Here is a 23,357-nt window from a genome sequence, read left to right on the forward strand (position 1 = left end):
CAAGTAAACCAAATGGAATACCACATCTAAAACAATATATAAATATACATATACAATAAATGGAATAATGAGAATAAATGTGAATGTCTAGTCCTGCCCATATTCGAGCCATCTAATACAGCCCCCTAGTGGCTGAACCAACAAAACCCAATACAATGAAATATTAAAAACAAATTATTAGCATAATATATCTATACATCCTTAAATCAAATATAGTCTACTGCAGGAGGGGGGGGGGGGGCATAAAAAAACAAAATAAAAATCTCAACTAATTAATACCAAAGCATGTATGTCCCAATCCACATTTAACCCTCATGGTACATAGTGTAACGGAACCGACCCCAACTGCGCTTGGGTACTTTCGTTAGAATACCGCTTCCCCATCCGAACACCGACCCCAGACACCACCGCCGACCATACAAGACTAGACGACACCAGTCTGTCTGAACACCGACCACTGACACCACCACCGACCATACAAGACTAGACGACACCAGTCTGTCTGAACACCGACCACTGACACCACCACCGACCATACAAGACTAGACGACATCACTCTGTCTGAACATGGAACTCTTTATTTGAAACTCGAACTGACTTTTTATACACTCAGGGGGCACTCCCCCCTCCCTGCATAATGACACAGGGCGGGGCAATCTACATTTAGCAACAAGAGACAAACAGGTATTCAAACTTCACACCAGCAGACAGTCCCATCATTAGGGAGGGCTGCTGGAGACACTCCCCCCCAACTAAGCTAATACACATAAACACATACATCCCATAATAGTTTGCTCCCAAGCCAGACAGACAATAGAACAATGGGATGCAGCCACATAGCTTTAAACAATCCACAACCCCCCCACCCCAATATCAGGACAGATCACCCTGTACCCCTAACAGGCACAGGGTAACTTACACATAATAGGGATATGGGGAGCGGAGACAGGGGTCTCCCCACCTCTCCAAAGTGAGCTGTGTTCCATGGGCCCCCCACCCAAAGTGACTCCCGTCACACATAGTATTCCATGCTATGGATCCATCTGGTCTCAAGTTTGGAAACTTCTCTCATAGTACAATTACATTTCTTTAGTAAGAATGTCAGTCATCTCTCAGTGGCATTTCACCTGTCGGTAGATGCTGGGAAAGTCAGTCACTGGCTGGCAACTATCTCTTCTGCACCCCAGAATCAAGACAGAAACCACTACTATCCTACTTTATAGAGGAATAATTGATGTCACTGCAATGCCACTTCTAAAGTTACACATCTTGGGACAGTTCCTGGCCACTGGACAATATCCTTCTTAGCCAAAAGACAATTTCCTTACTGGCCACTGTAAAATATTCTTCCTGGCCACTAGACAATACCATTCCTGGCCACCAAACAATATCCTTTCTGGCAAACCAGACAAAAAAAATCCTTCCTGGCCACAAGGAAATCTTTTCTGGCCAATTGTAAAATATCTCTCTTGGCCACTGGACAATATCCTTCCTGGCCACCAGACAATATCCTTCCTGGCCACAGGACAGTATCCTTCCCGACCACAGGACAATATCCTTCCAGGCCACAGGACAGTATCCTTCCAGGCCACCAGACAATATCCTTCCAGGCCACAGGACAATATCCTTCCCGACCACAGGACAGTATCCTTCCCAACCACAGGACAGTATCCTTCCCGACCACAGGACAGTATCCTTCCCGACCACAGGACAGTATCCTTCCCGACCACAGGACAGTATCCTTCCCGACCACAGGACAGTATCCTTCCCGGCCACAGGACAGTATCCTTCCCGGCCACAGGACAGTATCCTTCCCGGCCACAGGACAGTATCCTTCCCGGCCACAGGACAGTATCCTTCCCGGCCACAGGACAGTATCCTTCCCGACCACAGGACAGTATCCTTCCCGACCACAGGACAGTATCCTTCCCGACCACAGGACAGTATCCTTCCCGACCACAGGACAGTATCCTTCCCGGCCACAGGACAGTATCCTTCCCGACCACAGGACAGTATCCTTCCCGGCCACAGGACAGTATCCCTCCCGACCACAGGACAGTATCCTTCCCGGCCACAGGACAGTATCCTTCCCGGCCACAGGACAGTATCCTTCCCGGCCACCGGGCAATATTCTTCCTGGTCACTGGACAATAATCTCCACCGATTTCAGGAAATGTCCATGCAGAATATATTTCCTTTCCTCTGTTATCCAGTTATGTTTTATGTGTCATTTGTTGGCTCAACTACTAAGGTTAGATTGCTTTATGCTAGATTGTAAGCTCTCAGGATCAGGGCCCTCTGTTTCCTCTTGTACCAAATTGTATTGTAACTGTAATGTCTTTTTGTACAGCGCTGCGCACACTGTTGGCGCCATATAAATCCTGTATAATAATAATAATTAACAAAATTGAACCTGATCATATATTAAGTCAGTCACTGGATGACTCCTTTTACATCTCAGGACTCTGACTGACTTTCCAATTCTGCAACCACCCAGAATCACACATTTATACATTTCTTAGTAATATAAATGGAATTACTCTGGGGCGCATGCACGACCGTGGATGAGGAAGATCGCATCTCCCTGAAGCTCCGTGCATCCCCGGCCTTAGCGACTCACCCACAGCGCAACGTCAGCCTCCAGGTGTCCCTGGGTGAGACATATCAGCCCTGCACCCGGCCCAGCACATAAGGGGAGAGATAATGGGGAAGATCGGGCGCTGGAAGCCCCCTTCCCCGCCGCCACATGATCCGCGGCCATCCCCGCTGCAGCGGTTCCTCAATAGGCCACAATCCCGGCCTCAATTACGGCCGTGATCCCGAGGACAAGCTCTGGACCCCCAGCGGCGGCCAGAGGTACTGCAGCTAAATCCCATACTGTACAGCCAGCATCCCCAACCTCTCTTAACCCCCAGATGGAGGATCCTGAGCCCCTGACATTGGTAGGGAGCACGTTAGAACCAGACCACGCGACATCATCGTCCGCTTTCATTTTTTTTAACGTAAAGAAGCCTTGTTGTCCTCAATAGGCAACAAGCCTTACGTGGAATTTAAAGGGGACAGGCTCCAGCTCGTTTGTGATCTCTCTCCGATTACCCTGGTCAAGGCGCTGAAGCCAGTCACCACACATCTTCAACATTACTGTGCCCCTTATCGCTGGGGTTTTCCCTTCAAGCTGGTCATCTCCAAAGATGATTTCCAAGTTACCCTACGTGATTTTTTTTAGAGGTAGACTCCTTTCTGAAGTAATTGGGACTATCTCCTTTATCGGAAGACACCTTCTCATTACCGCCTACCCCATCTCGCCCTTCCATTACCCCCAACAAGATTTGGACACCAGTTTGTGGGAGCTGGAAGCGTCTTTCACGTACTCCACAATGTCCTCGTCCTCCTCGTTCCAGCGATGAGCCTACCTGATGCTCTTCTAGGGTGTTCTCCTGTGGATACTTCAGGGTTGTCCCTTACCCCCTCCCTCCCCTCCCTCCCATCTCTCCCCCCTCCCCCCCCCTTCCCTCTCCTCCTCACCCCTTCCCCCTCTTCCCTCCCCCCCTTCCTCCCCTCTTTCCCCCCTTCCCTCTCTTCCTTCCCTCTTCCCTCTCCTCCTCACCCCTCCCCCCCTTAACTCCATTCAGAAACGGTGGATGGCTTTGAAGGAATTCCGATCCTCAGGAGCAGATATTATTTTTGTCCAGGAGACTCATTTTAAATCAATAGGCTCCTGTTGTTTTGCCTCAAGGTTCTTTTCCCAATCCTATTCGGCCTTTGACCCATCTGGGAAGACCGGAGTGGCAATACTGATTTGGACACATTGCTCCCTTCGGGTTGTTACCTCCAGGGTTGATCACCATGGTCGCTTCATTATTTTAGAATGCATGCTTGGTGACACCCCCCTTATCTTGATGAATCTATATGCCCCGAACTCAGGTCAGTTACAGTTTCTTACACAAACACTCGACAAATTAGGATCCTTCTCTACTCCACACATGATTATAGGGGGTGACTTTAACTTAATCCTCTCACCACACAAAGATAGAAAGGTTCTCTACAAGTCCACTCCTTCGAAGCGGCAATGCTCCTCCTCGAAATCCTTTCGCAAATTGATCAGGGAACATCGTCTTTTTGATGCATGGCCGATTTGGCACCCCCTCCATAAACAATTCACCTTTTACTCCATCCCTCATCGTAGTTATTCATGCCTAGATACATTTTTTTATCTCAGCTCCTCTGTTCCCTCTCCTGGTTTCCTCTGACATCAATCCTATCACATGGTCTGATCATGCCTCCTTGACCTTAAACCTGTTATTCCCTAATGTTATACCAAAGGCAGGCCATTGGCGCCTCCATGAGACCTTTTTAACCACGGAACATCTTCATGCTGAGCTCTCTCCGGGACTTGATATGTGCTTTCACCACAATGTAGGCTCTGTATCATCTACCTCGACCGTATGGGAAGCCCACAAGGCGGTATTTCGAGGTCTTTGTATCTCCATGGGTTCTAGTTTGAAGAAATCCTCAGAGAATTCCAGGATTACCCTAGTCCGCCAGTTAACCCTGGCTGAACGTAGACTTCTCACAAAACCGTCTATTTCTGGGCTACATAAAGTGACCTCTCTTTGTGACCAAATCAAGGCTCTGGATGCCTGTAAGTCCACAAAATCTTTTCTCTGGGTCAAACAGAGATTGTACGACTTCTCTAACAAACATCACCATATGCTCGTCAATAGACTCAAAGCACAATCTCCCCCTACAATGCCAGACCATCTTATCCAGCTGAATGGGGACCCTACTTATGACCCCCATGTAATGGTCTCCCTTTTTGGCTCATATTATGAGTCCCTTTATAACTGTTTGACCCCAGACCTCCATCCTCCCCTCACAGAGACTTCTTTTGATAGGTTTTTTAGTCCTCTACTATTACCGAAGCTATCGCCTTCTGACATCTCGGCCCTTAACGCTGACATTTCATCTGAAGAACTATTTAATACAGTCAAACATCTCCCGTCACGCAAAACCCCGGGACCAGATGGACTTCCTTACTCTTATTACAAGACCTTCATTGGTAACCTGGCTCTCCATCTTTCTTTTTCAAGATTTTTTTCAAGGGTATTACTCCCCAGGCTGACTTCTCCCGTGCATATATTTCTGTAATTCCCAAACCTGACAAGGATAATTCTATCTTAGATAATTACCATCCTATTGCTCTACTAAACTCTGATTACAAGATTTTTACTAAGATCCTAGCCAATACCCTGTCCAGGCTCATCTCCAAGCTCATACACAGATACCAAGTAGGCTTTGTTCCTGCCAGACATGCAGCGGATAATACCAGGAGATCCATTGATCTGGTTGACTTGGTTAACCGGTCTTCTACCCCCACCATTTTATTGAGCTTAGATGCCCAAAAAGCTTATGACCGCCTCAGCTGGCCTTATATGTTATGGTCTTGGAGAAGTTTGGCTTCCGTGGCTCTTTCGTGGCAGCTTTAAAAGCTTTCTACTCTTCTCCTTCTTCACGGGTCAGACTGGCCTTTTTTCTCAAACCCCCTTTTTAGATGTCAAATGGTACGTGACAGGGATGCCCACTCTCTCCTCTATTGTTAATCCTCTGCTTGGAACCGTTGGCTATTGCAATCCAGTCTCACCCCCCGACATACAAGGGATATTATCTCATGGGCGTGAGTACTCTCGAATCCCCAAATCTCTCTTCCAGCATTGCATACAATTTTACGTCAGTTCGGGACCCTCTTGGGTTAAAAGGTTAATACCTCCAAAACTGAAGCACTCCCACTTTACATTCCACCAGCTGTCCTCTCGTCCCTCCAAGAATCCTTCCCTTATCGATGGTGCACTCATTCTCTAACATATTTGGGTACTAGCCTCACTTCCTCCTATATATATATATATATGATGCCAGATCCCCCTATTTATAGCTATCTCTCGCTCCTTGGAATTCTGGGATACCCTACCCATATCCTTCCTGGGACGCATCAACGTCATAAAAATGATTGTACTGCCCAAACTCCGGTATTTATTTGTGACTCTCCCCATTCCTGTTTCTATGTCCAAACTACACTCCCTCCAGAAATCTCTTCTACATTTCATTTGGCATAATAAGCGACATAGAATCGCACGTAGTGTACTACTTTCTCTGTGTTCTAGGGGAGGCCTAGGGGCACTGGATACTGTGACCTATTACTATGCTACCCACCTCCACTTCATTATATCATGGTCCACCCACTACCCTCCCAACCTGTGGACTGAGATCGAGTCCTTACAATTGACTCCAACTCATCCTTGTTCTCTCCTCTGGTTGACCTCGGCGGTGGACCTTATTTATTTATTTATTTTAGGTACTTATATAGTGCTGTCAATTTACGCAGCACTTTACACATATATATTGTACATTCACATGAGTCTCTAACCCTCAAGAGGCATACAATCTAAGGTCCCTGTCACAGACTGCCAGTGCCTCTCCCATCCCCCGCCATATCCCTCCACCCCTCCCTTCCACCTAGCACATTCTGAAGTCTGCTGGGCCGGCCGCTGCTGAGGCAACCTAGCCGCGTCCCACTTGATTTTCAAAACCATCGCACAGGAAGCAGCCCTCCTCTCTCTGTTCTTGGCCATGCGGCTGGAACCATCTTGCTCCCAGAAAGATGTTGGGAGGCTCGGGTGAGGGGGACCAAGCCTCCCCAGCCATCCCCCCTGCACACTCTGCAGACCCCAAAAGGTCAGGACTGTAGCCCTCTACAATACCCCAGGGTTGGGAGTCTCCACAGCTCTGCATGAGCCTTCTCCTCAAAGGTCAGACCCCACAGCTGAGACCCTGCCAGTCTGTAAGACTGTCTACTGAGCACCCTTGCACCCTGTCTGCTGCTGAGTGCCCTGGGAGCTTCTGCTGAGGGAGCCTGCACACTGTCTGTGGCTGCGTGTCCCTGGAGGCTGTCTGCTGCTGAGTGCCCTGGGAGCTGCTGCTGTTGTCTGCTGATCACTGGTTGTCACTGGAACGCTGACCACTGGTCATCCCTGTCTGGAGCCGCCTGCCGCTGAGGGTCTGCAAGCTGCTTACCTTGAGTGTCCTGAACTCTCCCCGCTGTGTGCACCGACCACCCGTGTCCTGAACTGTCCCCGCTGTGTGCACCGACCACCCGTGTCCTGAACTTTCCCTGTTGTGCGCACTGACCACCCGTGTCCTGAACTGTCCCCACTGTGCGCACTGACCACCCGTGTCCTGGACTGTCACTGTTGTGCACACTGACCACCCGTGTCCTGAACTGTCCCCACTGTGTGCACCGACCACCCGTGTTCTGAACTGTCCCCGCTGTGTGCACCGACCACTGTGTCCTGAACTGTCCCCGCTGTGTACACCAACCACCCGTGTTCTGAACTGTGCCTGCTGTGTGTACCGACCATCGTGTCCTGAACTGTCCCTGCTGTGTGCACTGACCACCCGTGTCCTTAACCGTCCCTGTTGTGCGCACTGACCACCTGTGTCCTGAACTGTGCCTGCTGTGTGCACCAACCACCCGTGTTCTGAACTGTCCCCGGTGTGTGCACCGACCACTCGTGTCCTGAACTGCCCCACTGTGTGTGCACTGACCACCCATGTCCTGATGGCAGGCCCGGAGTATAGCTACCTGTGGTGCCCCTGAGTGCTTGAGCCATCGCTACCCGTTGAGTCCCCGTGAACCCAATGACCCTAGAAAGCTGGGTGGGAGCTGTGCTGTGGCCAGTCTCCACAGCTAGAGTCCCGTTGAATCCCCGAGGCCCCTGCCCAGTGGTAGGTTGCCGCCTGTTGCCCGAGGCCCCTGCCCAGGGGTAGATTGCTGTTTGTTGCCCGAGGCCCCTGCCCAGTGATAGGTTGCCGCCTGTTGCCCAAGGCCCCTGCCCAGTGGTAGGTTGCCGCCTGTTGCCCGAGCCCCTGTCCAGGGGTAGGTTGCCGTCTGTTGCCCGAAGCCCCCTGCCCAGTGGTAGGTTGCCGTCTGTTGCCCGAGCCCCTGTCCAGGGGTAGATTGCCATTTGTTGCCCGAGGCCCCTGCCCAGTGGTAGGTTGCCGCCTGTTGCCTGAGCCCCTGTCCAGGGGTAGGTTGCCGTCTGTTGCCCGAGGCCCCCTGCCCAGTGGTAGGTTGCCGTCTGTTGCCCGAGCCCCTGTCCAGGGGTAGGTTGCCGTCTGTTGCCCGAAGCCCCCTGCCCAGTGGTAGGTTGCCGTCTGTTGCCCGAGGCCCTGTCCAGGGGTAGATTGCCGCCTGTTGCCCGAGGCCCCTGCCCAGTGGTAGGTTGCCGTCTGTTGCCCGAGGCCCTGTCCAGGGGTAGATTGCCGTCTGTTGCCCAAGGCCCCTGCCCAGTGGTAGGTTGCCGTCTGTTGCCCGAGCCCCTGTCTAGGGGTAGATTGCCGTCTGTTGCCCGAGGCCCCCTGCCCAGTGGTAGGTTGCCGCCTGTTGCCCGAGGCCCAAGCCCAGTGGTAGGTTGCCGCCTGTTGCCCGAGACCCCTGCCCAAGGGTAGATTGCCGCCTGTTGCCCGAGGCCCCTGCCCAGTGGTAGGTTGCCGTCTGTTGCCCGAGCCCCTGTCCAGGGGTAGATTGCCATCTGTTGCCCGAGGCCCCCTGCCCAGTGGTAGGTTGCTCGAGTCTCCAATCCGCTGTCCAGTCACGGAGGGAGCTCGGCTGAGGCCCCAAGCCTGGGGGGGGGGGAGATTGCCTGCCTGTCGCTGAAGACCCCCCCCCCCCAGCCTTGAATCGTCCCTGGTTTGTGCACACATCACCCTCCCTGCCATTTCCCTATTGAGTGTCTGTCAATTTGTTGCATCAATAAAGTTTTGTGTGTTCCCCATCTTCTCCGTGTGCTCTGTCCTGCCTACACTTCCGTTACAGTCCCTAACTCACATTCATACATACACATATTAGGGCAATTTAGACAGGATCCAATTAACCTACCAGCATGTCTTTGGAGTGTAGGAGGAAACCGGAGTACCCCGAGGAAACCCACGCAGGCACAGGGAGAACATGCAAACTCCAGGCAGGTGGTGCCGTGGCTGGGATTCAAAACAACGACCCGAGTACTGCCATGGGGAAGTGCTAACCATTTAGCCACTGTGCTGTGTTGCATCTATCCATCGAAATGCAAGACTAGGTTTGCGTTGACCTCAGATTTCTCCCCACTGACTAATATCCTCTTTAATCCCAACCTTCCAGATAGTTTGTCCATGCCCCGGGTGCTCCCTTGGGTCACAGCCAATCTCTTCCAACTACGCCACTTAGTACATCCTGTGACTTGGAAGCTGCAACCATTCTCATACCTCCAGAAAAAAGATCTGCCTTCCCAACATTTATATATCTATCTCCAGATACGCCACTTTTCTCTACCATGTCCCCCACATTGACTCTTGGGAAACTCACTCCCTTTGAGGGTCTGTGCATACAAGGTCCACATCAAAGGGGCATAATTTCTAATACATACAAACTTCTTATGGATGCTCCCCCCTCTCTAACGACACTCATCATTACATGCGCAAGTGGCCCCAGTTTTTGGTACAAAACTCCCGATGTAATTCATGCCTTAACCCGAATGCTTCTTCTGCCTGCTGGCGTTGCGGGAAAGACTTTGGCTCCCTCTTCCACATTTTTTGGATTGTGGATCCATTGTTCCTTTTTGGGAAGAGGTTTTGTCCTTTTTACAATTGCTGTTGCAGACCTCCCTCCCCTTTTGAGCCCCTATCCTTTTTATTGAGTCTGCCATTCCCAGGTCTTCCCAAAATGGCGGCTAGAAGAAGCATTCCGATGTGTTGGCTATCCTCTATACCTCCTTCTATGTCAACTCTGTTTAAAATTATTGCTGATGTGAGACAGATGGAGTACCTGACTGCTTTACACGCCTGTTCGATTGCTGTGTTCGAGGCAGTGTGGCACCCATGGGATAATTTCACTTCCTCCCACCTTTCTCCAAATGTACGGTTCTGATGGCCTCCCCACTGTTGCTATGTGACACTATTATGTTTGTAACCATGCAGCTTTTACTATCGATGTGCTCCCTCTTTCCCTGTGTTCCTCTTTCAATTTACTGTTTGTATATATATATGTACAGTGGGGATGGAAAGTTTGGGCACCCCAGCTAAAAATTTGTATTAATGTGCATAAAGAAGCCAAGGAAAGATGGAAAAATCTCCAAAAGGCATCAAATTACAGATTAGACATTCTTATAATATGTCAACAAAAGTTAGATTTTATTTCCATCATTTACACTTTCAAAATAACAGAAAACAAAAAAATGGCGTCTGCAAAAGTTTGGGCACCCTGCAGAATTTATAGCATGCACTGCCCCCTTTGCCAGGCTGAGACCTGCCAGTGTCATGGATTGTTCTCAATCATCGTCTGGGAAGACCAGGTGATGTCAATCTCAAAGGTTTTAAATGCCCAGACTCATCTGACCTTGCCCCAACAATCAGCACCATGGGTTCTTCTAAGCAGTTGTCTAGAAAACCGAAACTGAAAATAGTTGACGCTCACAAAGCTGGAGAAGGCTATAAGAAGATAGCAAAGCGTTTTCAGATGTCAATATCCTCTGTTCGGAATGTAATTAAGAAATGGCAGTCATCAGGAACAGTGGAAGTTAAAGCAAGATCTGGAAGACCAAGAAAAATATCAGACAGAACAGCTCGCAGGATTGTGAGAAAAACAATTCAAAACCCACGTTTGACTGCACGATCCCTCCAGAAAGATCTGGCAGACACTGGAGTTGTGGTCACTATTCCACTATAAAGAGATACTTGTACAAATATGGTCTTCATGGAAGAGTCATCAGAAGAAAACCTCTTCTACGTCCTCACCACAAAAATCATCGTTTGAACTTTGCAAATGAACATATAGACAAGCCTGATGCATTTTGGAAACAAGTTCTGTGGACCGATGAGTTTAAAATTGAACTTTTTGGCCGGAATGAGCAAAGGTACGTTTGGAGAAGAAGGGGCACAGAATTGAATGAAAAGAACCTCTGTCCAACTGTGAAGCATGGGGTTGGATCAATCATGCTTTGGGGTTGTGTTGCAGCCAGTGGCACAGGGAACATCTTACGAGTAGAAGGAAAAATGGATTCAATAAAATTTCAGCAAATTTTGGATGGTAACTTGATGCCATCTGTGAAAAAGCTGAAGTTAAAGAGAGGATGGCTTCTACAAATGGATAATGATCCTAAACACACCTCGAAATCCACGGGGGATTACATCAAGAGGCGTAAACTGAAGGTTTTGCCATGGCCTTCACAATCTCCTGACCTCAACATCATTGAAAATCTATGGATAGACCTTAAAAGAGCCGTGCGACAGACAGCCCAGAAATCTCAAAGAACTGGAAGACTTTTGTAAGGAAGAATGGGCAAAGATACCTCAAACAAGAACTGAAAAACTCTTGGCTGGCTACAAAAAGCGTTTACAAGCTGTGATACTTGCCAAAGGGGGCAGTACAAGATATTAACTCTGCAGGGGGCCCAAACTTTTGCAGACGCCATTTTTTTGTTTTCTGTTATTTTGAAAGTGTAAATGATGGAAATAAAATCTAACTTTTGTTGACATATTATAAGAATGTCTAATCTGTAATTTGATGCCTTTTGGAGATTTTTCCATCTTTCCTTGGCTTCTTTATGCACATTAATACAAATTTTTAGCTGGGGTGCCCAAACTTTCCATCCCCACTGTATGTGAAAACCAATACAAATTGTTACTATAAAATGGAATTACTCTTAAATACACACTGTGACATATAGGGATGATGTGAAACAAATTCAGAATGAGGCTGATTCATTTTTAGCGAATATTTCTGCTCCCCTCCACAGATCAGACTGAAGTGGTTGCTTCCCTCTATGGCACGGTCATCCTCGGCTGCTCATTTCCCTTCATACGTGGGACGGAAGGTCTGGTAGTGGTCTGGGAGAAGATTGGTCTGGATGGAAAAGGATTTATCGCACACAAGTTCAAGAACGATCAGGACAGTCCCACAGATCAGAATGTAAGCTACACAGGACGCACAGAACTGTCCAAAGAATTCTCCAACGGAGCAGTGAACCTGACACTGCGAGAGGTCACCTTCAATGATGAAGGGACATATTACTGCCGAGCAGCCAATAGAAGAGGCCATGGTGACAAGAAGGTGAACTTAACCATAAACCGTAAGTTCTGCTCCACCAGGTCCATGACCTAAAATATGCAGTTTATCTGGTTCCTCAGTTAACCAGCACTATAATATTATGTATACACTATATTGCCCGCAGTATTGGGCCTCTTGCCTTCCCACACACATGACCTTTAATGGCCCCCCAGTCTTAGTCAGGGTTCAATATTGAGTTGGCCCCGCCCTTTGCAGCTATAACAGCTTCAACTCTTCTGGGAAGGCCGTCCACAAGGTTTAGGAGGGTGTCTATGGGAAGGTTGGACCATTCTTCCAGAAGCACATTTGTCAGGTCAGGCACTGATGTCGGGGGAGGAGGCCTGGCTCACAGTCTCCACTCTAATTCATCCCAAAGGTGTTCTATGGGGTTGAGGTCAGGACTCTGTGCAGGTCAGTCAAGTTCCTCCACCCCAAACTGGCTCTTCCATGTCTTTATGGACCTTGCTTTGTGCACTGGTGTGCAGTCATGTTGGAACAGGAAGGGACCATCCCCAAACTCCTCCCACAAAGTTGGGAGCATGAAATAGTCCAAAATGTCGCCTTTCTCTTCACTGGAACTAGAGGGCCAAGTCCAACCCCTGAAATACAACCCTACACCATAATCCCCCCTCCACCAAACTTTACATTTGGCACAATGCAGTCAGGCAAGTACCGTTCTTCTGGCAACTGCCAAACCCAGACACGTCCATCAGATAGCCAGACAGAGAAGTGTGATTGGTTACTCCAGAGAACACGCCTCTCCTGCTCTAGAGTCCAGTGGCGGCGTGCTTTACGCCACGGCATCGGACACTTTGCATTGCACTTGGTGATGGAAGGCTTGGATGCAGCTGCTCGGCCATGGAAACCCATTCCATGAAGTTCTCTACGCACTGTTGTTGGGCTCATCTGAAGGCCACACCAAGTTTGGAGGTCTTTAGCTATTGACTCTGCAGACAGTTGGCGACTTCTGCGCACTGTGCGCTTCAGCATGCGCTGACCCCGCCCTGTCATGTGACGTGGCCTACCACTTGGTGGCTGAGTGGCTGTTGTTCCCAGTTGCTTCCACTTTGTTATAATCCCACTAACAGTTGAGCGTGGAATATTTAGTAGCCAGGAAATGTCACGGATGGACTTATTGCCCAGGTGGCCACCTATCACGGGACCACGCTTGGAGTCACTGAGCTCCTGAGAGCGACCCATTCTTTCACCAATGTTTGTAGAGGTAGTCTACACCTGAATCCAATGATTTGGCGGGGGTCCCAATACGTTTAGCAATATAGTGTAGTTGGTGATAGTGGACCTACTGCACAGCTTGCACACATGATGGTGGTCTCTGTGACATATGCTCTGTAACTCATAATGTGCTCACTGTATCATCAGATCTGTTTTTTTTATCATTAATAGGGAGCTGGACATTTCTTGACAAGAGTGGATATATACCCTAAGTCTATGCTTTTTATTATTATAATTATTATTAAAGAGATCCCGTCAGGTCTGCCAGTTCCCTGCAAAAGAAGAGGTATTACACTCACATCTCCTACCTTCGCTCCTTTCCATCACTGTTGCCAACATAAGTGTCCTTGGCATTCCACACTTCTGAGAGTGTCAGATACCTGAGCTCCTGCCATAGACCTTGGTTTCTTCCTCTGGCCACCAGATCAATACAAGACATAGCAAAGACATAGGAAACGGAGGATGGAGCCACTGTATGGCTGCAGTGCTGGAATGGAGGAGAGGTAGGAGGCTGTTGAGATCTGTGTTCATTTGATCTGAAACCATTTATTACATCATTTTGCTTGTACAGTCTCAAGGAGCCGTACTGACTAGGCCTACACTGTTGTTTTCACTTTGAGCAATTAAAGCTTCAGTAATACTGTGTTCTCATGTATTGTACAGAAGGCAAAATATGAATTTTATGAAGGCAGAAATTCCTCATCAATAACTTATGATCTCGGAGCTCCCAACTGGAGAATTTGCATAAAACAGTACTACTATCATTCTCATTCTCAAGCTCCATATTTGCAGGGTGTACATATGGTGTTTCCGGAGCCTTGAAAAAGTCTTCCTCCCTCCTGAAATGTCCCCCATGTTGCCATGTGACAACCAGAACAGTCAATGTACTTTATCGGGATTGGATGTGATAGACCAACACAAAGTGGCATATAATTGTGAAGTGGAAGTAAAATAAGAAATGGTTTCCAACATTTATGACCAATAAATCTGTGAAAAGTGTGGTGGAATTTGTATTCGGCCCCCCGGAGTCAATACTTGGAGGACCCCCTTTGGCTGCAATTCCAGCTGCAAGTCTTTTTGGGGATGTCTCTTCCAGCTTTGCACATCTAGAGAGGGACTGTCACGTACCTGATGGGAGACTGAAATGACGAAGTCGGCCTCACTTGTGTCACTAGCTCTGACACCCCTGGAGTTGGAACAGAGGGAGTCTAGGACCCAGGGGAACAAGAGTGCCAGTAGTTGTTGTTTGCAGCTCTTGCAGATGAAGACCTTGGAAGGCTGATGATCCTCTGATTTTGGCACAGTAGTAGTAGGTAGAGCAGGTTTGTAGATTGCCAGGCGTGCACCAGAGCAAGGCAGGTAGTGAGGACAAGAGACAGGAGCAGTGTCATGGGATAGCCAGGGTCATCAACAGTCGGGCAGCGCGGTACAGAATAAGGAGGAAAGCCAAGGTCAGGAGCAGAGCCGAAGTCAGGAACCAGGAGCAGGAGAGCAATCAGAGTCAGGTGAGGAACAAGCCGGGTCAGCAACAAAGGAATCACACAGGAACAAGCAGGACACGGGGGGAGCTGAAGACCAGTCAGCACTGAACATGAGCAGAGACACTCTTTAAATAGGCCGTCTGGCACCAATCTTTGCCGTACGTATGCTTGCGTGTGCACGATCGTGCATTCCTGCACGCATGCGCACAACCGGCAATTCTCCTGCGAGAATTCCTATGCGCATGCGTATTTCTGATCGCAATTCTTCTTGCCGGAAATCCCTTACATTGCCCCCTTCTTAGGGGCAGCCTCCGGATGCCCACTATGGCTCGTTTTTCGGGGTGAAGATGGAGGTAGGCTTAAACTATCCGTGGGACATAGACATTAGTGGATGGTTCCCAGGAATTATCCTCTGGTCCATAACCCTTCCATTTGATGAGAAACTGGGTCTGTCCGCCCCTCTTCCTACAATTCAAGATAGCCTCAACCTCGTACTCTTCATTTCCTTCAACCAGCAGTGGAGCAGGCGCCTCTAGATCTCGATTGGGAAATCCACTTGGGATATGCGGTTTAAGCAAGGAGCAATGGAACACCGGGTGGATCTTCATATTAGAGGGTAGTTTCAATTCGAAAGCTATAGGGTTAACCCTTCTCTTGATAGTAAATGGCCCCAGGTATCTTGGACCAAGCTTTCTTGACGGACAACTTAATTTCAGATTTGCCGTGGATAACCAGACCTTATCCCCTTGTTTCAGTTTTAAGTTTCCTCTTCTCCTTCTGTCAAAAAATTTTTTGTTACTCGCCTGAGCTTCGGAAATAATTTTCTGCAATATTTCGTCGTTCCTCTTGAGGAACTCCATCCCTTCTTGTACTGCCGGGACAGCAGGTTCCACTGGTATTTCCGGAAGGAAGGAAGGGTGATATCCATAGTTGGAGTTAAAGGGGGATTGCTTGATAGCCAAGTGAATGGAATTATTGTAAGCGAATTCTGCTAACGGAAGGAGAGATATCCGGTCATCCTGAGAGTATGAGGAGAAGCATCGGAGGTATTGCTCCAGAGTTTGGTTCTTTCTTTCCATCTGTCCATTTGTTTGTGGGTGATATGCAGAGGAGAAGCGTAACTCGATCTCTAATGCCTCACACAGAGCTTTCCAAAATTTGGATGTCTTGGCTTTGTCAGACTTGTTCTTAAGGCAGACTGTACAAGATCTCACATAGTCCTGGCAATCCTTTATTGAGTATGGCCGCCAGAAGGAGCGAGAGACCAAATTTGAAGTCTTATGAATCCTGAAGTGGCCTGCTAAGGAGTGATTGTGGCATCTTTTGAGGATAAGAGTCCTGAGTTCTTCGGGTACAAAGATTTGTTCCTTGTGAAAATACAGACCGTCCTTTAGCTGCAGATGCATATCTATGGAAGGCGGATGATTATCCACCACTTCTCTTATTTGTGTTACAAGGTCTGTCTGTAGGAGTAGAAAATTCTTGGCTGGCAGAATCGTGTCAGGTTCAGACTGTACGATTGGGTCGGGAAACATACGGGAGAGTGCATCAGGTTTACTGTTTTTTGATCCAGGATGCTAAGTCAAATGAAAGACAAAGCGGGAGAAAAATAGCGCCCAACTTGCTTGTCGTGGCCTGAGGCATTTTGCCGTTTTCAGGTATTCAAGGTTCTTATGGTCTGTGAAGATGAGAATAGGATGGGATGCTCCCTCCAGTAAGTAACGCATTTCCTCAAGTGCTGCCTTGATGGCTAGCAGCTCTCTGTCTCCCACATCATAGTTCCTTTCAGAGACATTGAATTTCCTGGAGAAAAATGCAACCGGGTGCAAAAGTGATTTGAGTCCCTGTCTCTATGACAAGATGGCTCCTACAGCATTCTTAGAAGCGTCTACTTCGAGGACAAAGACTAGAGCAGGGTCTGGGTGCTTCAGGATAGGAGCGAAGGTGAACATGGTTTTTAATTGCTCAAAGGCTGCTTAGGCCTCGGGAGTCCACTTGAAGGGAATATGGTGCTTGGTGAGCTGTGTCACTGGTGTGATGATCCCAGAGAAGTTTTTGATAAATTTCCTGTAGAAATTTGCAAATCCTACGAAACACTGCACTGCTTTCCTATCTCCTGGAATGGGCCATTCTAAGACAGAGGAAACCTTTTGGGGGTCCATAGAGATGCCCTCGGGGGTGATCACAAGTCTGAGAAACTGGATAGATTGTCTCTCAAATTCACATTTTTCGGCTTTTGCGTAAAGGTGATGTTGGCGTAATCTATCCAGAGTTTTCTTTACGTGATCCCGATGTCTTTCTATTGAACTGGAGAAAACTAAGATGTCATCCAGGTAAACAATTATGAATAGATCCAAATAGTCCCGAAATATATAGTTTACGAGATGTTGGAAGGTTGCTGGGGCATTACAGAGACCAAAAGGCATCACCAAGTATTCAAAATGCCCGAACTGGGTTCGAAAGACCGTCTTCTATTCATCACCTTCACAAATTCTTACTAGATTGTAAGCACCCCTCAGATCCAGTTTTGAGAAGAAACATGCTCCTCGCAGCCTTTGGAAAAATTTGGGGATTAGAGGAAGGGGATAGCGATTTTTGACCGTTATCTTGTTTAGGTCACGGTAGTCCACACAAGGTCTGAGGGTGTGATCCTTCTTCTCAACAAAGAAGATGCCAGCTCCTGCTGGTGATGTAGAAGGCTGAGTAAACCCTTTTTCTAGACTCTCATCGATATAACCCCGGAGGACCTCTAATTCGGCTTCGGATAGGGGGTAAATTCGTTCAAAAGGGATTTCGGGCAGTAGCCAATCGGACAATCATAGGAACAATGAGGAGGAAGAGTATTGGCACTCTTTTCATTGAATACATCCAGATACTCGTGATACACAGGAACGAGTTTCATGGTCTCGGGATCAGAGTGAATACTGAGAAGAGGAGTTGCTGCACTTGTTTCTTTAGGGATACAGTGATTCAAACAGTATTCCAAAGAGAAGAGGATCTCTCCAGACAACCAATTGATGGTTGGGTTGTGTGCTCTTTGCCAGGGCATGCCGAAAATAACTGGAAAAATCGGGGAGGTAATAATATCCAGACATAGAAATTCCTGGTGTCCTGAAGGAGAGTAGCATAACGTTGGCATGGTTTCTTGTGTCACAGGGCCGGAACTGATACCGGACTCATCTGCAAGATGAACTGCAAGCTTTTGTGCCTTGATACAGAGCGGAATCTTATTTTGGGTAGCGAAGTTTGCATCCATAAAACAACTACAAGCGCCTGAGTCTATAATGGCCGGGACCGTGATCGTCCTTTCGGCCAGTTGTAGTTGAACAGAGAAGGAGAGATTTGTTCGGCTTCTTGGGGATGCATCATATAGAACCAGTTGGGAGAGGGCTTATGAGGTTTTATTGGACACGTCACCACATAATAACCTGCATCACCACAGTAGAGGCAGAGGTTGGACTTCTGTCGTCGAATGTGCTCTGCTGCGGATAACTGTGGTCTCCAAAAGCTCCTCCTAGATGGCTTAGTGGGCAATTCTGATGGAACAGCATTCGTAGAGGGCACAGGGGTCCCTATTTCTGAACATATCAGAATCTCCCTGTTAGTTTTCTCATCCTGTCTCTCCCAAATCCGACGGTCAATGTGGATCGTCAGGTCTATCAGGTTCTCCAACCTGGTTGGTACCCCCACTCGGGCAAGCTCATCCTTCAGGGTGTCAGAAAGACCAAGACGGAACTGATAGCGGAGAGCAGACTCGTTCCACTGAGTATCGGAACTCCAGATGCGGAACTCAGTAACATATTCTTCCACAGGTCTTTGGCCTTTCTGTAGCTTACTAAGCATAGATTCAGCAGTTTGGCGCAGGAAAGGATCAGCATAGATTTGTGCCATTGCTGTGAAAAAAGAGTCCACTGAAGTTAGAGCCGGGTCATGTTGCTCACAAAGGTGGTGTGCCCAGGATTGAGGTTCATTCCTAAGAAGTGTGGTGACAAATCCCACCTTGGTTCTTGGTGATGAAAAGGTCCTTGGAAGCAGCGAAAAATATAGCTCGCAGGAGTTAAAAAATGTTCTGAACTTCCTGCGGTCTCCTGTAAAAAACTCAGGCTTAGGCACCCAGGGTTCCAGTAGGACAGGGGCTCCAAAGATCATACTGGGCTCCGTTTGGTTGCATCTAAGGCTGCAGTGAGATCCGTGTCTGTGGGGTCATTAGAGTTGGTTAGCATTTGTCTCTGCAGGTGTTCAAAGTTTCTCTGCAGATCTTGCACCAAGTTAAACAAGGCAGCTACTGCTTGGCAAATGTCCCCCAGTGGAGAGGCCTCCCTTTCAGACTCCATCATTGGCTGACTGGTACTGTCACGTACCTGATGGGAGACTGAAATGACGAGGTTGGTCTCACTTGTGTCACTAGCCCCCCTTTGTTTTTGTTTTTTTGCTGGCTGAACCCTTGCTGGGTACTTTCAATTGTCTTGTTTTTCTGGCCGAGTTTGACGACTGTTATGTTTCGGTTGTCATGTTGCCCCCAATCCCGTCCAGCCACTGACGACTTGGGTGTAGATGTTTTTCCCAAATGCATATCCCTACAGCTATCTATGTTTTTTACTGTAATGTTTCCAGTTTATCTATTAATGTTACTTGTTTTCTGTTTTGTTCCATCGATGGTATCCCATTTACCTTTTCTGCTGGTACACATGCAATATCCATTGTCATTTTGTGATGGCTTTACGACTTCTGTCATATAATGTTAAAGGCCTTAACTCCATTCAGAAACGGTGGATGGCTTTGAAGGAATTCCGATCCTCAGGAGCAGATATTATTTTTGTCCAGGAGACTCATTTTAAATCAATAGGCTCCTGTTGTTTTGCCTCAAGGTTCTTTTCCCAATCCTATTCGGCCTTTGACCCATCTGGGAAGACCGGAGTGGCAATACTGATTTGGACACATTGCTCCCTTCGGGTTGTTACCTCCAGGGTTGATCACCATGGTCGCTTCATTATTTTAGAATGCATGCTTGGTGACACCCCCCTTATCTTGATGAATCTATATGCCCCGAACTCAGGTCAGTTACAGTTTCTTACACAAACACTCGACAAATTAGGATCCTTCTCTACTCCACACATGATTATAGGGGGTGACTTTAACTTAATCCTCTCACCACACAAAGATAGGAAGGTTCTCTACGAGTCCACTCCTTCGAAGCGGCAATGCTCCTCCTCGAAATTGATCAGGGAACATCGTCTCTTTGATGCCTGGCGAATTTGGCATCCTCTCCATAAACAATTCACCTTCTACTCCATCCCTCATCATAGTTATTCATGCCTAGATCATTTTTTTATCTCAGCTCCTCTGTTCCCTCTCCTGGTTTCCTCTGACATCAATCCTATCACATGGTCTGATCATGCCTCCTTGACCTTAAACCTGTTATTCCCTAATGTTATGCCAAAGGCAGGCCATTGGCGCCTCAATGAGACCTTTTTAACCACGGAACATCTCCGTGCTGAGCTCTCACCGGGACTTGATATGTGCTTTCACCACAATGTAGGCTCTGTATTATCTACCTCGACCGTATGGGAAGCCCACAAGGCGGTATTTCGAGGTCTTTGTATCTCCATGGGTTCTAGTTTGAAGAAATCCTCAGAGAGTTCCAGGATTACCCTAGTCCACCAGTTAACCCTGGCTGAACGTAGACTTCTCACAAAACCGTCTATTTCTGGGCTACATAAAGTGACCTCTCTTCATGACCAAATCAAATCTCTTGATGTCTGTAAGTCCACAAAATCTTTTCTCTGGGTCAAACAGAGATTGTATGAATTCTCTAACAAACCTCACCATATGCTCATCAATATACTCAAAGCACAATCTCCCCCTACAATGCCAGACCATCTTATCCAGCTGAATGGGGACCCTACTTATGACCCCCATGTAATGGTCTCCCTTTTTGGCTCATATTATGAGTCCCTTTATAACTGTTTGACCCCAGACCTCCATCCTCCCCTCACAGAGACTTCTTTTGATAGGTTTTTTTAATCCTCTACTATTACCGAAGCTATCGCCTTCTGACATCTCGGCCCTTAACGCTGACATTTCATCTGAAGAACTATTTGATACAGTCAAACATCTCCCGTCACGCAAAACCCCGGAACCAGATGGACTTCCTTACTCCTATTACAAGACCTTCATTGGTATTCTGGCTCCCCATCTTCTTCTTTCTCTTTTTCAAGATTTTTTCAAGGGTATTACTCCCCAGGCTGACTTCTCCCGTGCATATATTTCTGTAATTCCCAAACCTGACAAGGACCTTTCCATCTTAGATAAATACCATCCTATTGCTCTACTAAACTCTGATTACAAGAGTAGGCTTTGTTCCTGCCAGACATGCAGCGGATAATACCAGGAGATCCATTGATCTGGTTGACTTGGTTAACCGGTCTTCTACCCCCACCATTTTATTGAGCTTAGATGCCCAAAAATCTTTTGACCACCTCAGCTGGCCTTATATGTTATGGTCTTGGAGAAGTTTGGCTTCCGTGGCTCTTTCGTGGCAGCTTTAAAAGCTCTCTATCAGGGGCGGACTGACCATTGGGAAACTCAGGCACTGCCCGAGGGCCCGGGGTCAGTAGGGGGCCCCATGAGATGTCCCTGGTACCTTTTCATAGGGTTTTTTGGGTGTGATTTGAGTGTGGGCAAGGACACAGGGGCCCCAAGATCCCCTATTGCCCGGGGGCCCCATGAGTTGTCAGTTTGCCCCTGCTCTCTACTCTTCTCCTTCCTCACAGGTCAGACAGAGAAAAAATCTCAAACCCCCTTTTCAGATGTCGAATGGTACGTGACAGGGATGCCCACTCTCTCCTCTATTGTTAATCCTCTGCTTGGAACCGTTGGCTATTGCAATCCAGTCTCACCCCGACATACAAGGGATATTATCTCATGGGCGTGAGTACTCTAGAATCCCCAAATCTCTCTTCCAGTATTGCATAAAATTTTACGTCAGTTCGGGACCCTCTTGGGTTAAAAGGTACTACCTCCAAAACTGAAGCACTCCCACTTCACTTCCCACCGGCTGTCCTCTCGTCCCTCCAAGAATCCTTCCCTTATCGATGGTGCACTCATTCTCTAACATATTTGGGTACTAGCCTCACTTCCTCCTACAGTTCTATATATGATGCCAATCCCCCCCCCCCCTATTTATAGCTATCTCTCACTCCTTGAAATTCTGGGATACCCTACCCATATCCTTCCTGGGACGCATCAACGTCATAAAAATGATTGTACTCCCCAAACTCCGGTATTTATTTGTGACTCTCCCCGTTCCTGTTTCTATGTCCAAACTACACTCCCGCCAGAAATCTCTTCTACATTTCATTTGGCATAATAAGTGACATAGAATTGCACGTAGTGTACTACTTTCTCTGTGTTCTAGGGGAGGCCTAGGGGCACCGGATACTGTGACCTATTACTATGCTACCCACCTCCCCTTCATTATATCATGGTCCACCCACTACCCTCCCAACCTGTGGACTGAGATCGAGTCCTTACAATTGACTCCGACTCATCCTTGTTCTCTCCTCTGGTCGACCTCGGCGGTGGACCTTGCATCTATCCATGGAAATGTAAGACAAGGTTTGCGTTGACCTCAGATTTCTCCACACTGACTAATATCCTCTTTAATCCCAACCTTCCAGATAGTTTGGCCATGCCCCGGGTGCTCCCTTGGGTCACAGCCAATCTCTTCCAACTACGCCACTTAGTACATCCTGTGACTCGGAAGCTGCAACCATTCTCATACCTCTAGAAAAAAGATCTGCTTTCCCAACATTTATATATCTATAACTATATCTATAACATTATATCTCCAGATACGCCACTTTTTCTCTACCATGTCCCCCACATTGACTCTTGGGAAACTCACTCCCTTTGAGGGTCTGTGCATACAAGGTCCACATCAAAAGGGCATAATTTCTAATACATACAAACTTCTTATGGATGCTCCCCCCCTCTCTAATGACACTCATCATTACATGCGCTAGTGGTCCCAGTTTTTACAATGTGACATTGATCTGACTCAGTGGAAGAAAATTTGGGAAAACACATCTAAATCTTCTGTCTGTGTGGTTTATAAGGAAAATACATACAAAATTCTGATGCTGTGGTACAAAACTCCCGATGTAATCCATGCCTTAACCCGAATGCTTCTTCCACCTGCTGGCGTTGCGGGAAAGACTTTGGCTCCCTCTTGCACATTTTTTGGATTTGTGGATCCATTATTCCTTTTTGGGAAGAGGTTTTGTCCTTTTTACAATTGCTGTTGCAGACCTCTCTCCCCTTTGAGCCCCTATACTTTTTATTGAGTCTGTTATTCCCAGGTCTTCCCAAAATGGCCAGAAAACTGGCCAATGGTCAATGGCTTTCATCTTGTTACTCTTCCATAAAGGCCAGATTTGTGGAGTGACGACTAATAGTTGTCCTGTGGACAGATTCTCCCCCCTGAGCTGTGATCGCTGCAGCTCCTCCAG

General features: G+C 47.7%; 1 protein-coding gene across 1 annotated transcript in view; it reads left to right on the forward strand.

The window, feature by feature from the left end:
* Window positions 1-2,530: 2,530 nt before the first annotated feature.
* LOC149441066 (V-set domain containing T-cell activation inhibitor 1-like) overlaps window positions 2,531-23,357 on the forward strand; it is a 33,712-nt gene continuing 12,885 nt past the window's right edge. Inside the window, exons 1-3 of the mRNA XM_089657801.1 lie at window positions 2,531-2,654; window positions 3,030-3,212; window positions 11,823-12,155. Of these exons, the coding sequence (XP_089513927.1) occupies window positions 2,531-2,654; window positions 3,030-3,212; window positions 11,823-12,155 (640 nt within the window). The remainder of the gene's footprint in view (window positions 2,655-3,029; window positions 3,213-11,822; window positions 12,156-23,357) is intronic.

The sequence above is a fragment of the Staurois parvus genome, unplaced genomic scaffold, assembly GCF_062004578.1.
Source record: "Staurois parvus isolate SC_StPar_1 unplaced genomic scaffold, SC_StPar_1.0 ptg001029l, whole genome shotgun sequence".
Classification (NCBI taxonomy): domain Eukaryota; kingdom Metazoa; phylum Chordata; class Amphibia; order Anura; family Ranidae; genus Staurois; species Staurois parvus.